Source organism: Uranotaenia lowii, chromosome 2 (genome assembly GCF_029784155.1).
Source record: "Uranotaenia lowii strain MFRU-FL chromosome 2, ASM2978415v1, whole genome shotgun sequence".
Classification (NCBI taxonomy): domain Eukaryota; kingdom Metazoa; phylum Arthropoda; class Insecta; order Diptera; family Culicidae; genus Uranotaenia; species Uranotaenia lowii.
The window spans coordinates 241,970,811-241,985,612 of record NC_073692.1 but is presented as its reverse complement, the minus strand read 5'-3'; the positions used below and the strand labels follow the sequence as shown (position 1 = coordinate 241,985,612).

General features: G+C 37.3%; 2 protein-coding genes across 2 annotated transcripts; both read right to left on the bottom strand.

Annotated features, from left to right (window-relative positions):
* Positions 1-1,178: 1,178 nt before the first annotated feature.
* LOC129744312 (mast cell tryptase-like) lies at positions 1,179-3,269 on the bottom strand. The gene is made up of 5 exons (XM_055736782.1): positions 2,669-3,269; positions 2,377-2,580; positions 2,152-2,319; positions 1,758-1,881; positions 1,179-1,694 (listed from the first exon to the last, which is right to left on the bottom strand). Exons 1-5 carry the CDS (start codon positions 3,258-3,260, stop codon positions 1,352-1,354), a joined length of 1,431 nt encoding a protein of 476 aa, XP_055592757.1. The 5' UTR covers positions 3,261-3,269; the 3' UTR covers positions 1,179-1,351.
* Positions 3,270-8,381: 5,112 nt separating this feature from the next.
* LOC129744311 (uncharacterized) lies at positions 8,382-12,329 on the bottom strand. The gene is made up of 5 exons (XM_055736781.1): positions 11,703-12,329; positions 11,294-11,497; positions 11,069-11,236; positions 8,850-8,973; positions 8,382-8,790 (listed from the first exon to the last, which is right to left on the bottom strand). The coding sequence occupies exons 1-5, from the start codon at positions 12,292-12,294 to the stop codon at positions 8,445-8,447; spliced, it is 1,434 nt and encodes a 477-aa protein (XP_055592756.1). The 5' UTR covers positions 12,295-12,329; the 3' UTR covers positions 8,382-8,444.
* Between the last annotated feature and the right edge of the window lie 2,473 nt (positions 12,330-14,802).

Here is a 14,802-nt window from a genome sequence, read left to right as displayed (position 1 = left end):
GAGATTAGGGCATAACGAGCACCCAGAGCATAATAAGCATTACTCTTTTTTACAAAAATACGTATTTTCTTAAACAAATTTTCATGAGGATTTGTTTCGTACTTCCTATAGCATTAATTTTTCACAAAAACAGGAATCTCCTTATCGTCTTTATAGAGATATTTTAAAAAAATCAGCTAGGTTCTCAAGTAACGAAAATATTATAATTTTTAAGCATCACGAAATAAGCTCTTATGATCTTAAAATAAACTTGATCTATAATGTACGCACTGCAACATGATGTACACATTGTTTCTCAATTTTTAACCATCATAAAATTTTTGATTTTTCACTTTCATCAATTTTAAAACATGTTTTTACTTAAATTTGTTGACTCGAGGCATATAGAGCACCACTGATCGAGGCACGATGAGCATTTTCTGCCGTAGAATCTAGCAGTGAATTGAAATTAATTTATAGAGCCATAACTTGACTAGTTTACATCCGACGATTTAGCCTATTGGTAAGGTGTCAGAGAGATTATTAAAAGTCTAGAGTTCGATTTCTGAGAAATTTCAAAGAAAATAGCATAAGTCAACATTCTGCATATTATTTATTCACAATTGAATCCTAATAATTGCGTAGTAATTTTTTTCTCATAACAAACTGCAATTTAAATTATGATCTTCGGTAAAAAGCTGAAATGAGCCTACGCTAGTGCAGCTGCCATCTTCGAATTGATTTCAAAAACACACTTTCTTATGGAAAAATCACAAAAAAATACTTTTAGTTGCAGGAAAATATGGCAAAAAATATAAAATCATTCATGACCTGGGACTCCGGAAAATGATTTTTTCTCTTGGAGACCCCTTCAATTTTTTTTAGAACATCAATCATCAATCAGGAATTGTCCATAAAAAAAGGGGCATGCTGCATACGATGGATTAGAGAAACCTCTGAAGCTCGTTATAATTGTTTAAGGTGGTTTAAGGTTTAATTTGCCCGTTGGGGTCATGGGATAAATCATCTAATAGGATGAAAATCCTTGAAAAAATCTCAATTTGTGCTAAACAATTTGTGTGATCGATCATTATAAGGTTTCGTTTCCATCCGAATACAATTTTTTTATTCTGCTTAGTTGATTTTAAATAATCGTGATTTTTATTTGTATTCGAAATTATTGAGCACTCTGTATATCATCTAAAATAAATTTGATTGATCTTTTCAACGTTGGGCATGTTACTCGTGAACAAGGATGATTATAATTTATTTCAGAGTTCGAATTCCGGAATCTATTTACTCCACCTAAAAGCTAAGGTCAAACATTATTTGTAGAAAGTTGAAACTGTTCCAAATTCACAATCTGGTTTCTTTAGGCTGACTTTCCCCAAACTGTTGCTTCAATCCAATCAAGATACGAAACCACATTTGAGGTCGGAATGTTGCTGCAATCCGTTGGGGGTTGATTCATCACTCCAATGACACGTCTTACTTTTTCATCCGATTTCTGGAATGTGATGCCGTCTCCTGGTTTGGTAATCTGTGATGCCGTGAACCTGTCACATCCTTCCGTGAATGTCACCATCAATGAGTTGTCCGGCTTTAGCGAAACACTTATTTTGGATTTGAAAAATGACATGTAATGCTCTATGTCATTCGCTACACCATTCAGTTCGTCAATGTCGTTCCACAAACAATGAATAAATGTCGCCATTCTGTAAAAAAATAAAATGATCTGCAAAATGCAGGAAACATTCCAAATTCTGAATATGCATTACGGCGCATCTGCGTCCAACTCGAGCAATGCTAGTTTTTCGTGGTGTTCGTCATACGGATAATAGTGCAATTTGAAATTGGTGAACCGTTTCATCGACATGATACCATATTGCATAAATACTGAGGCTGCAATAAACATTTCGAACCATTTTAATAATTTTCTTTAAAAAACAGGTTCACAGTTTGTAATAATGAAGAACAAACGCATCTAATAAAATTTTCAAGAAAAAAATCCTTTTTACAAAAATTTCTAAATTGTGGTAGCGTGTGGTATGCGAAGTTATATTTGAAAGTACTTTGAAAATAAAATTGCAGAGTTCTACTTTTGTGTGTGAATCAAACGAGTAACTAACAAACTGTGATAAGAATATGCCAAATTTAGTTCTGAGAGCATACTTATTCCTGATAAGCAGATGGCAGAAGTCAAAATGAAGCGTTCGCTAATTAATGTTCCAAAGCAGCCGGGATCTACTAAAAAATCGCCTGGTTTATTCAGAGTTATTGTTGGTACGTTAGACGATTCGTACGCTTTATGATTAAATATTTTTTTGTATTCGTCGCATTCTGCAAAAAAAAACGAATTTTGTAAAATCGGTTTAGAAAAAACCTGAATGTACTTACTCTGCTCAGAGACCGATTTCCTAATGTCACGAAAAGCGATTCGATTAATCCAGGACCAATAAGGAGAAATATTTATTCCGCATCCAAATGTGGAGGTCATGTTGTTGGGACCCGTTGTATACAATAGAATCCCCACCAAATGCCAGCGATTGTTGATTTGTTGCAGTAATCCACTTCCACGGTTGATTTGAAAATTGTCGTTGACTGAAAAAATGAAAAGTGTTCATCTTAACGATTTATGCACAGAATCTGTTTGTTGACTCAAGATTGTTTGGTTTGGTTTCTTACTTACATTGAATAGATCCCATACAGAAGGCTTCTTGATAAGTTTGTCCAAAAATATGACTATTTGTTCCATGGCATAGAGTAGTATTAGAAATTGGCAATTGTATTGTTTTTGGAGCATGGAAATGAATACTTTCGATTGTCACAGAAACAGAACCGGTCGGAGGAGAAAGGCCAGTGGCCACAGAGCAAACATAGTTCTCGACAAAACTCACAGGAACTTTAAGTTTCAGAAGTGTAACATCATAGTCAAACTTGTCTACATGGAACATTTCCAGCTTAAATATTCGTTTTATTCCCACACTCAATGTGATTCCATCTCTGATCACTGAAACTCTGAGCTCGCTGATATCGATCTCATCTCCAGTTAAATCATAAACACAATGTGCAGCCGTTATAACAAACTGATCATTCAACAAAGTTCCCCCACAGACTGGTGCATTCTCAGAGTGTATGGTCCTTTGGATAAAAACATGCCACAGATTTGAATTGCCGATCCCGCAGTCTTCCTCAATTGAACCAGTAGTTGGATTAGATTTGACACTAAAAGAGCAGCTCAGCAAAATCAATCCAAGCAAGAAGGTTTTTCCACTGATCATCTTGCTTCGTTGAAGAATACAAACTGATCATAGTATTTATGAATGATTTAAAAAAAGTCTTTTCTGATGGGGAAGTAGCTCTACACGCAAAATAACCTACATGTAGTGGCTACGTGAAAAGCTACATATTTTTTTTTGGTAAACTTTCATGTAACTACTTGTACGAACAATATAAGTTAACGCCTTGTTGTTTATAAACACCACTTACAACTATGAGAATCTTTAGTGAATTTAACGCGACGTGATAATGAAAGCTTAGAATCTTTTATCGAAATGATCTTGAACCTTTTTCATTTTCACTTCTAATAATTTATATTAAAGTTATATCAAATAAAATTCATCGTTAAAATAGTTCACTACAGTTCGACACAAAGCCACTACAATGCTCTATTTTGTAAAGGAGAAAACTCGATTACTGGACCTTTTGAGCAAATGCACAAATCATACATTTAAGCGTGGAATGAATAGAATGCAATAGAAGCTTAATGCCATTCGCCAGCTGAATAGAAACAAGTCGGCTGGGAAGGATGGCATCGCTGCTGAACTCATCAAAATGGGCCCGGACAAGTTGGTAGATTGCCTACACCGGTTGATAGTTCGGATCTGAGACATAGAACAGCTACCGGAGGAGCGGAAGGAGGGGGTAATATGCCCCTTCTACGAAGGGCGACAAATTGGACTGTGAGAACTACCGAGCGATCACTGTTCTCAATGCCGCCTACAAAATGTTGTCCCGAATCCTACTCCGCCGCCTTACGCCACAAGCAAACATATTCGTGGGAAGTCATCAAGCCGGCTTCATGGAGGGACGCTCAATGACGGACCAGATATTCACATTACGGCAAATCCTCCAAAAATGCCGGGAACACCAAGTCCCTACGCACCATCTATTCATCGACTTCAAAGCCGCATACGACACGATCGACCGTAACGAGCTATGGAAAATCATGGACGAAAACGGCTTTTCCAGGAAGCTGATCAGACTGATCAAGGCGACGATGGATGGAACGCAGTGCTGTGTGCGGACTTCGGGTGAACTGTCGAGTTTATTCGAATCGCGCAGGGGGCTTCGACAAGGTTGGTCTATCCTGCATGATGTTCAACGTGGCGTTAGAAGGTGTTATTCGACGAGCGGTGGGCGAAATGCGGGGCACGATTTTCAACAGATTCAGTCAACTTATCTGCTTTGCCGATGACATTGATATAGTCGGCAGATCATCTGCGGCGGTGGAAGAGATCTACCGCAAACTGAAACGTGAAGCAGGAAGGATTGGGTTGATGATTAATACGTCCAAGACGAAGTACATGCTGACCTGCGGATCCGAGACCGACCGAACCCGCTTGTCCAGCAATAACAAGGTCACAGTCGACGACGAGCTGGAGATAGTCGAAGACTTTGTCTATCTCGGCTGGTGACCGCAGACAATGACACCAGCCGTGAGATCCGGCGGCGAATTATCAGCGGAAGTCGTGCCTACTATGGACTCCACAAGCAACTGCGGTCGAGGAAACTTAGCCCTCGCACGAAGTGTGACCTGTATATGACGCTCATTAGACAGGTTGTTCTCTATGGGAACGAAACATGGATATTGCTCGAGCAGGACCTGCGTACACTCGGAGTATTCGAGCGATGAGTGTTAAGAACCATTTTAGGCGGCGTACAGGAGAACGGAGACATGCGACTGTTCTGCAAAACAGGTGTTCGCTACGAATCCGGTAGGAACAAGACGAGCGAGGGCGCAACGAGGGAGGTGGTAAGACCAAGTGGAGCGTGATCTGGCGAACGTGGGGTGTCCGAGAAATTGGAGAACGGTTGAATTTTAGGAATTATGTCCGTCAAGTTATGTCGTGAGACGTAGTATTCCGGAAACAAAAAATGTAACACCTACACTAGACTGCCCCAAATTTGTATGGGAAATTCAAAACCTGTGAAATGTTATACGCTGCAGGTTAAAATTGATCCTAGGCCTAGTACAAGATCTCATGCCAAATTTGGGCCAGATCGGATCACGTTTAGGGGTCGCTCAACGAGCCTGAAGTTTGTATGGGATTTTGAGACATTTTGTTCGGGAGAAACATGAAAAACCAGTTTTTCATCAATAACTTTGGTTCCCGTCGGCAGATTTCTTTCGGGTTTTCTTAAAGCCTAGATTATGAAAAATATTTCATCCGAAGACTGCATTTCCATAAGAGTTAAGATAAGAAAGTTATAAGGCTTCAAAAATGGGTTAACTTTTTTAAGCATGGTATTCATCACTGTTAATGAGTCGAGGCGGTCGAACATATTGACGCCTCATTAACAGTGCTGAATACCACCGTTAAAAAAGTTAGCCCATTTTTGAAGCCTTATAACTTTCTTGTCTTAACTTTTATCGAGATGCAGTCTTTGCATGAAATATTTTTCATAATCTAGGCTTTAAGAAAACCCGTTTTTGAAAGAAATCTGCCGACGGGAACCAAAGTTATTGATGAATTTAGGCTTTAAGAAAACCCGTTTTTGAAAGAAATCGGCCGACGGGAACCAAAGTTATTCATGAAAAACTGGTTTTTCATGTTTCTCCCGAACAAAATGTCTCAAAATCCCATACAAACTTTAGGCTCGTTGAGCGACCCCTAAACGTGATCCGTTCTGGCCCAAATTTGGCATGAGATCTTGTACTAGGCTAAGGATCAATTTTAGCCTGCAGCGTATAACTTCTTCAAGAGTCGGGTCATTTGGGGCACTCTAACCTACACCCAAAGAAGAGGTCACAGAATTTCAATGCTGCTCGGCGCTAACTCTATGCCAAAAATGCACTGAAAAGTGTACTGTACCAAAGATTATATGATTTAAAAAGTGCTACTGGCATAAAGAATAACTTAACCAGTGTACCAACTGAGTCAGTTGGCAAACGAAGGTTTATTGGCAGCGCGTGACGTGACGATTATCGAGTCACCCCATCTTGTCACCTTATTCCGACAGTCTGTGTAAGTGAGGTGATAGCAAGCTGTGATGAAGTGATAGATGTTCATTCCCAGCTGAGTGACTTGTTGAACCCCAAACTGTCAAACTGACGTTTTTGTTTTTTTCTTTCGGAAAACGAGGTAAACTGGCTGATTTTTTGCATCGACGCCGAAAGGATCGACATTTTCTGAGTCAGCGCGTGGTGATGTCCATTGGGTAAAAATCAACGAAATTTTGCATACTTTCTTATTGATGTGTATTATCTACATGCTGTCAAACTCGTGTTTTTCGATTCAACGAAAATGGAGGTGAGCCAACGCGAGTCGAGAGAATAAATTCTTTCCAAACACCTGGAAATTCCTGACCTATCGCACTGGCAGTTGGGAAAAATGTTGAACATTCACAATTCAACGGTCTCCAGAGTGTTGAAGCTGTCCCATGAGCGGTTGACGTTGGACCACGGCAAAGGAGCTTTGAGAAAACCGGGACCGGAGAACAAAAAGACGGAGGGAAAGGTAAAGCGGATGAAAGCAAATCCCAACGTCTCAAACCGTGATTTGGCTAAAAAGGTCGGCATGTCGCAGAGCTACGTCGAGAATGCAAAGAAGAGAGCTGGACTTACAAGGTACAAAACTTCCTAAGCCGCGATGAGCTCTACGAGAAGATGCTGACAATATATGGCTACTGTGTGATGGACGACGAAACGTATAGAAAAGCCGATGTTAAGCAAATTCCGGGGTTGGAATTTTTCATCTGCATGAGAAAGTTCGATGTGGACGACAAATATAAGAAGAAGAAAATGTCGAAGTTCGCCTCCAAATATCTCGTTTGGCTGCCACCTGCTCTAACGGACTGAAGAGTAAGTCTTTCTTCTAAAAGTGTTCCGCCAATTGTCCATTTTGTTCCAAAGGACATGACCCTGTTAAACTGTCCGGAGCTGCGCCCGGTGGAGCAGTACTGAGCGATAATGAAGTGGGAATATCGGAAAAGCAAGAAGACAGTCAAAGACGAGAAGGACATGTTGAGAAATTGGAAAAAAAAACTGAGAAGCTGGTACCGGATGACACTGTAAAGACTTTGATGGAGGGCATCAAGCGAAAATGCGTTCAATTTTACACTCAAGGCTCCATGTGACTTACATGGCAATTATAAATTTTCTTTTCAAATATTCTTGTACTATACCTAAGTTTTGTGCATATTTATGACTATTTGCATACTCAAAGGCGCTAATCGCGCTCACTGGTTATAACGACTCAAAATTCATTTTTATTAAAACAAGATATGAAAGTAATTTGTTGTAAGCTGTATTCCTTTCGTAGTTTTTGCATAGGATGTGAAGCAACTTCATAAAATGGAAGAAATACGTTGGTTTTTTCTAATTAAATGTCTTCCATCAAAAAAGAGTACGTTTGGTGAATATTCACAAAAAGAAGAGTACGCCTATTTCTCGATCGAAAAAAAGTACGTTTACTCTTAAAAGAGTACGTATGGTATCCCTACTCTAGGAATCAACTAAACTCATAACATACATTTTGGAAAACTTTTTATTGAGAAAACTTTTAATTGAGAGTTCACTATTGCTTTGAAAATATGGAATTGTGAAGTTTAAATTTTACTCTAACGATCGACATATTGGAATAAATGTTTTTATTATAATTTTTTTTATGTGGAAAGCATTTTAAAGTCATATAAAAAGATCTTCAAATCACATTTTGTCAAAGTTCAATAACTTGTAAAATAAAACTTTTAATATTTTTTGAGTTAACAGCATTGTTGTTTTGTTCTGTTTGGTACATTTTTCTAGAATATTTAATATTTGTAAATTGTAAGACATTACGTTTTCAAGATATAGCGAAGGAATCAAGAATCGCCAGGGATCGTTCTCGTCTATAGTTTTGTGTGTCTTTGGAGTTCGGAAACTGAATCTATTGACGGAGACGGAGCGCTTCGGTTTTTACCAGATACCACTTATCCTTTCAGAAACTTTTTTGAGTATATTAACGCAACATGAGATTTACATTTTATAATTCGATACAAAGGTAGGTTAAGAAGAAATTATTTTCCTTACTGAGATGTTCATTTGAATAACCTACCTGCAAAGGTGAAATCTATCTAACAATATGACATAAGATATAACTTAACCATAAATATGTTTCCTTTAAAAATAGAAAAAAATATTCAATTCAAACAAAAATGCTTTAATTCCTTTGTAAACCTAGTGTTGAAGTAAAGGTCAAATATTATGTTTTGGCAGGCTTTCTCCAAACTGTTGCTTCAATCCAATCAAGATATGGAATCACGTTTGTGGTCCGAATGTTGCTGCAACGCTCCGGGGTTTGGTCTATCACTCCAACGACGCGTCTTATTTTTTCACCAGACTTCTGCATTGTTATGCCGTCTCCTGCTTTGGTAATTAAAGATATAGTGAATTTGTAACATTTGTCTGCCAATACCACCATTATTGAATTGTCCGGTTTGAGAGAAACATTTATTTTAGACTTTAATAATCCCATGTGATGTGCAATGTCGTTTGCTACACCGTTAAGCTCATCATCGTTCCACAAACAATGAATGAATTCCGACGTGCTGTAAAATAGAAAGTTTTAAGAAATATGTAGACAAGTTCTTAACGAAAAGTTTCTTACGGCGCATCTTCGTTCAATTCGAGCAATGTCAGTTTTTCGTGATGTTTATCATCCGGATGGTAGTGGAATTTCAATTTGGAGAACCGTTTCATCGACATGATACCATATTGCATAAACACTGAGGCTGCAACGCACGTTTAAATCATTTTAAATAATTATGTATCTAGGTTTCGTTAAGAAATGTTCTAAAAGGGTGCTCACATTCTGCTTGAATTTAAACATCATTTTTCAATTCATTATACTCGGTGAAAGTCTGGAAATATTTTAATGGTAGGACATGTCGTCATTGGTATTTTCGTTTTGTTGAACTGAGAAGTGAACAGATGCGCTTATGCATGAGCGAAAATAAGGGCATAATATCTCTTATCTTTTCTTCATCATTTCCAAAATATTTTTAAAAATTCAACCAACATTGGTGACGCATATATTTTTTTTAACCAAGCTGGACGAAACACGTGAGAATCAATCTGTGTACCAAGTAGAGTTTTTTAAACAAAAGGGGAGGATTTTCGTGGGGCGAAAAATTTGTGATGTTTTGAAAGTGTAATGAGACTTGATTGTTTGATAAAAGAAATTTATTCTTTTTTCATGTTGGAAACATTTGAAACTGATGTAACCGACAGGCTGCGTTAAAGTTAATAAAATTACAAAAAAATAAATAAAAGAGCTATTCAATTCACATTTGTTTCAATGTTTCAATCAAAGTTTAATTACTCAAAAAAATTGTTTAAATTCTGTGAGCTAACAGCATAGTTGAATCAATCAATTTGGAAAATTTTCCTAGAACATTTGACCTTCCTGAGACATTCCGGTTTCGAGACATAGCTAAGGAATCAAGTCAACTCAGAGATAAATTCTCCTAACTCTCCCCCATCGAAAACAGCTTTATTTCGGCACTTTGACAGTAAAATTTTTAACTTTCAGATAAAAACGTTTGTACGCAGGTTTTTTGCTAGATATAAATCAGCTATTTTTTCTCTTGTCAAACGAGTAGTTTGTCACATATGTATCGTAACCCGGGGTAAGATTGATCACTTTGTTCAATATTTTTCGATTATTTTTTCTGTTAAGGGAAATGTGGCATGTTTCATATTTTTAAAACCAGTATTGAACTCCTATGAACGTAAAACATGGTTGCAGAAATTTATTATACTACTTGAAATTTGGTTTAAAAATCGATTTCGTCTTTGTTTAGAATTTGATGCTTTGGGGTAACATTGATCAGTTTCTATTTTGACAAGTTTTCTTGATCATTAAGAAAACAAAACACTTTCATATATTTTCAAATGCTAGTTTATCAATTGCTAAAGCAGTTAGGAACAAGCTCAAATGATATAAAATTAATCATAAAACTTTACAAAATTAAACACTCAGGAAAAAAGTTGAACTCTCACGTAAATCAACCTGCTGCTTTTAAACGCTTTGATTTGATCAGGAAGTTTGCGAGCCTTCTAAATAATCGATATTTCAAGATTTTGAAATTATATTTTTACTTACATTTAAAATTTTCAAAAACAATCCAAGTTTTTCCCAATTTGAACTCAACTTATAGGTTTTAAACGTAGAAAAAAGTTTTGAGATAATTTAACTGTAGATTTAGTTATTGATAATGATATGGAGAAAAATCATGTTGATCAAAGTTACCCCGTTTTACGGTAGTTATTTATTTGAAATGCTGCTAAAAGTGGATTTTTCCAGCACGAGTTTTTAATTTACGTTGAGTGCCGGAAAATCGAGTTTTACCAACGAGAAAGATAATAAATTTTATGCAAATTTGAAAAATTATCTTTAGAAGAAACACATTTCAATAATAATAATAATTTCAAATCATGTAGGTCGAGGGTTGCATTTTTGCTAAAAAAAAGGCATCAAAAGTAGAACTTTCCAACATAAGCTAGCAGCTTCTCATCAAATTATCCATAAAATGAACTCCACTTCTTCCTAAACTGAAGGGAAAGTAAAAAAACGTCAATATATTTTCTCAAACGGTTAATGAAATTGAAGTATCAACGTAGATTCATCGAACTAAACAGTGCCAACGCACTTGCGATTTGCGATCAAAACTGATAAAGTTTAATATCGAGCTTACCATTGATTGGAGTGAAGTTATACAGTTAAGGACTTATCAAAATGATTATATCGGTATTTCAATCGATGGATCAATGGTTGCTCTAGCAGAATGTGATAAGATCATGCAAAATTAGCTTCCGAAATCTTACTTGTTCCTGATAAGCAGATGGCCGAAGTCAAAATAAAGCGTTCACTGATTAAGGTTCCATAGCAGCTTGAGTCCATCCACATTTGCCCTGGCTCGTTTAGAGTAATTGTTGGAATAAAACTTGATTCGTATGCTGTATGATTAAATATTTTTTTGTATTCGTCGCATTCTAAAAAAAACAATAGGAATATAAGTTAAATCGGATAAATAATCATCTCTAACTTACTCTGCTCGGAGACCGACTTTCTGCTGTCACGGAAAGCGATTCGATTAATCCAGGACCAAAAAGGTGAAAGATTAATTCCGCCACCAAATTTGGGAGTCATGTTGTTGGGACCCGTTGTATACAATAGAATCCCCACCAAATACCAGCGATTGTTGATTTGTTGCAGTATTCCACTGCCACGGTTGATTTGAAACTTGTCGTTGACTGGAAAAGTCAAGTCTTCGAGTTTTTATTTTCATTATTTACAGAATCTGAAATAATCCTCTTGGTAACATATAACCTAACATTTCTGTACATAAAAATGGATGCAAAATAATAATAATAACTGATTATGTGCATAAAACAAATAGACTTTATGCACATAATCAGTTTGATGAGTCAAGATTGTTTGGTTTGATTTTCTACTCACCTTGAATAGATCCTATACAGAAAGCTGCTTGATAAGTTTGTCCAAAAATAAAGTCATTTGTTCCATGACATAGAGATGTATCGGATATCGGCCATCGCACCGTTTTAGGAATCTGGTAATGTTTACTTTCGATTGTCACTGAAACTGAGCCAGTCGGAGGAGAAAAGCCAGTAGCCTCAGAGCAAACATAATTATCGACAAAACTCACAGGAACTTTAAGTTTCAGAAGTGCAACATCATAGTCAAACTTTTCTACATTGAACTTCTGCTGCTTAAACATATGATCTACTTCCACACTCAATGTGATTCCATCCTTTATCACCGAAACTCTAAGCTCCCTGATATCGATCTCAACTCCAGCTAAATCATAAACACAATGTGCAGCCGTTATAACAAACTGATCATTCAACAAAGTTCCCCCACAGACTGGTGCATTCTCAGAGTGTATGGTCCTTTGGATAAACACATGCCACAAATTAGAATCACCGATTCCGCAATCTTCTTCAATTGAACCAGTAGTTGGATTGGATCTGACACTAAGAGAGCAGCTCAGTGAAATGAGTGCTAGCAAGAGGGTTTTTTTAGTGATCATCTTGCTTCGTTGAAGAATACAAACTGATAACAGTGTGCATCTCCTGACACTATTTATGACGGATTTCAGAAAATCTGTTCGAACTGGGAAGCAATTCCATATTATGTTTAGACGGAGGAAAAAACACCAAATGTTTCCATCAAATGTTTTGTCCAGGCAAATCGAGTACAGAGAATAATCATATTAAAGGGTGATACGGTCAAAATTTGGTCAATATCCACTTGACGTATTTCTTTCCATTTTGCATTTAAGAAACCTGAACACCCCTCATTTTGAAGGTGTGTGTGTGTGTAGAATGTTGCTCCAATTTTGATTTTGGAATTCACTCTTCAGTTGTCAAAATGCCGTCCAAGTAAGAAAAACAGCGTATCAAAATTTTGCTCGCGCTTCCTGGCTACGATCGGGGAGAAATCGAAAACCGGAAGCCGCTGAGACGACAAAGAGAGTTTTCGGTAGTTTCAAGCGAAACCCTAACCTCTCTCTCCGAGATGCCGCAAATAAGCTTGGTTTATCGTCTACAACCGTGCATCGAGCCAAAAAACGAGCCGGATTATCGACTTACAAGAAGGTAGTGACTCCAAATCGCGATGATAAACAAAATAGGACGGCCAAAGCGCGATCCCGGAGGCTGTACACGACGATGCTGACGAAGTTTGACTGCGTGGTAATGGACGACGAAACCTACGTCAAAGCCGTCTACAAGCAGCTTCCGGGACAGGAGTTTTATACGTCAAAAGGAAGGGGAAAGGTAGCAGATATTTTCAAGCATATGAAACTGTCAAAGTTCGCAAAGAAATATCTAAGCCATCTGTACCTGTGGCTTGAAAAGCAGCATTTTCATAGCTTCCGGGACTGGCAAATTTACGTGAAAGAGTGTTTGAATAAACGTCTGCTGCCTTTCCTGAAGAAACACGGTTGTTACGTACTGTTTTGGCCGGATTTGGCATCTTGCCATTACGGTAAAAAGGCCATGGAGTGGTACGCTGCCAACAACGTGCAGGTGGTTCCCAAGGACAAGAACCCTCCCAACACGCCAGAGCTCCACCCAATTGAGAAATACTGGGCTATTGGCAAGCGGAACCTAAAGAAGACCAAAAAAACTGCTAAGGACGAGCAGCAATTCAAGGCAAACTGGCTATCTGCGGCGAAGAAGGTGGACAAGGTGGGTGTACAAAATCTGATGGTAGGGGTTAAGCGTAAGGCCCGGCAATTCGGATTTGGAAAACCGGAAGCCTAACTGAATATTTTTCCTGAATTTTCTACTAATTAAACTTGAAAAAGAAATTTAATTTGATTTTTTAAATAAACTATTTCACCGATTTACACGGTTTTTCCCTTGACCAAATTTTGACCGTATCACCCTTTAGTGATTGACTATGTTATTATACAATCTGATCACGGAAAATATAAAATGGTAAAATTTACCGAGAAGCAGAGGTGAATTTTTTCCACTCCCCTTTCTCGGTGAATTTTACCTTTTTTTCATTCACATTGTGAAAATGCAATTTTTTTCCTTTTGTTAATTCACATAGCGAAAAGGTAAATTTTATCTTTTTTTCATTCGCTTAGTAAAAATGTAAATTATACCCTTAGGATGAAAAAACTGCCTTACTCTAATAAACGACTCCACTAACTAGTAGGAGGTTGTTTCTATATAGCTCAGTTGAGGTAAATTTTACCTTGCAACGAGGTAGAAGTTACCTTTTTTGTATTTTCCTTTTTGCTAAGTGAATTTTACTCTTTTAGTCAACTCTATTCAGGTATGTGTTTTTTGGTAAACTACAAGGTTTTCTACAAGTAAATTGTACCATTTTCAGTACGATTCAAGTAAACTTTACCTTGCTACAAGGTGAGTTTAACTTCGAAGAGGTAGAAGTTACGTTTCTCGTTTTCACGAGCGTTGTACCTTGGTAGATTTTACTTTTTTATTATTTTCCGTGTAGGAGGGAGTGAAGAGTCTTGATCCTTAGGGTGACTGGATACCTCAGCTACGTTTATGTATTTCGTGTTAACAGATTATCACCGCTGGATTTTATGATTTAATTGAATGATTAATGGCATTTCGGTGAACTATACATTCTAATAGGAAGAATATCAAATGAAAGTAATGAAAATTATAGACGGATAGATTAGATTAGGAAGCATGAAAGGTGTTGAAAATGAGCCAAGAGCGTGATTTGAGAAAACTTCTTGCCGCACAAGACTATTCGTCCCACACCGTATTATTGTCTAGAAGAAGCAAAGTCGATAGGCTGACTTTGCATTGATCTATACAATGATACATGGATGGATCGAAGCACGTGTTTTTTTTCAATCGGGGTACGAAAAACACGTGCTTCGATCCATCCATGTATCATTGTATAGATCAATGAATTTCGATTAAATACTGACGCACGCAATTTATTGGAGTGTTATTCAGATCTCCCGTCTTTGTGATTGTTAAAAGTTTCAACAAAGCAATTTAAACTTGCCCATGAAGAAGCGATTGATGATATAGGAACGACATAT

Excerpts from the sequence above, each read along its gene's own strand:
- LOC129744311 (XM_055736781.1), bottom strand. The coding sequence starts at position 12,294 with ATGATCACTAAAAAAACCCTCTTGCTAGCACTCATTTCACTGAGCTGC. Across the intron at positions 11,237-11,293 it reads AAAGTCGGTCTCCGAGCAGA|AATGCGACGAATACAAAAAA; the intron begins GTAAGTTAGAGA and ends TGTTTTTTTTAG. Across the intron at positions 8,974-11,068 it reads CATCTGCTTATCAGGAACAA|CCTCAGTGTTTATGCAATAT; the intron begins GTAAGATTTCGG and ends CGTGCGTTGCAG.
- LOC129744312 (XM_055736782.1), bottom strand. The coding sequence starts at position 3,260 with ATGATCAGTGGAAAAACCTTCTTGCTTGGATTGATTTTGCTGAGCTGC. Across the intron at positions 2,581-2,668 it reads CTGTATGGGATCTATTCAAT|TCAACGACAATTTTCAAATC; the intron begins GTAAGTAAGAAA and ends TCATTTTTTCAG. Across the intron at positions 2,320-2,376 it reads GAAATCGGTCTCTGAGCAGA|AATGCGACGAATACAAAAAA; the intron begins GTAAGTACATTC and ends TTTTTTTTGCAG.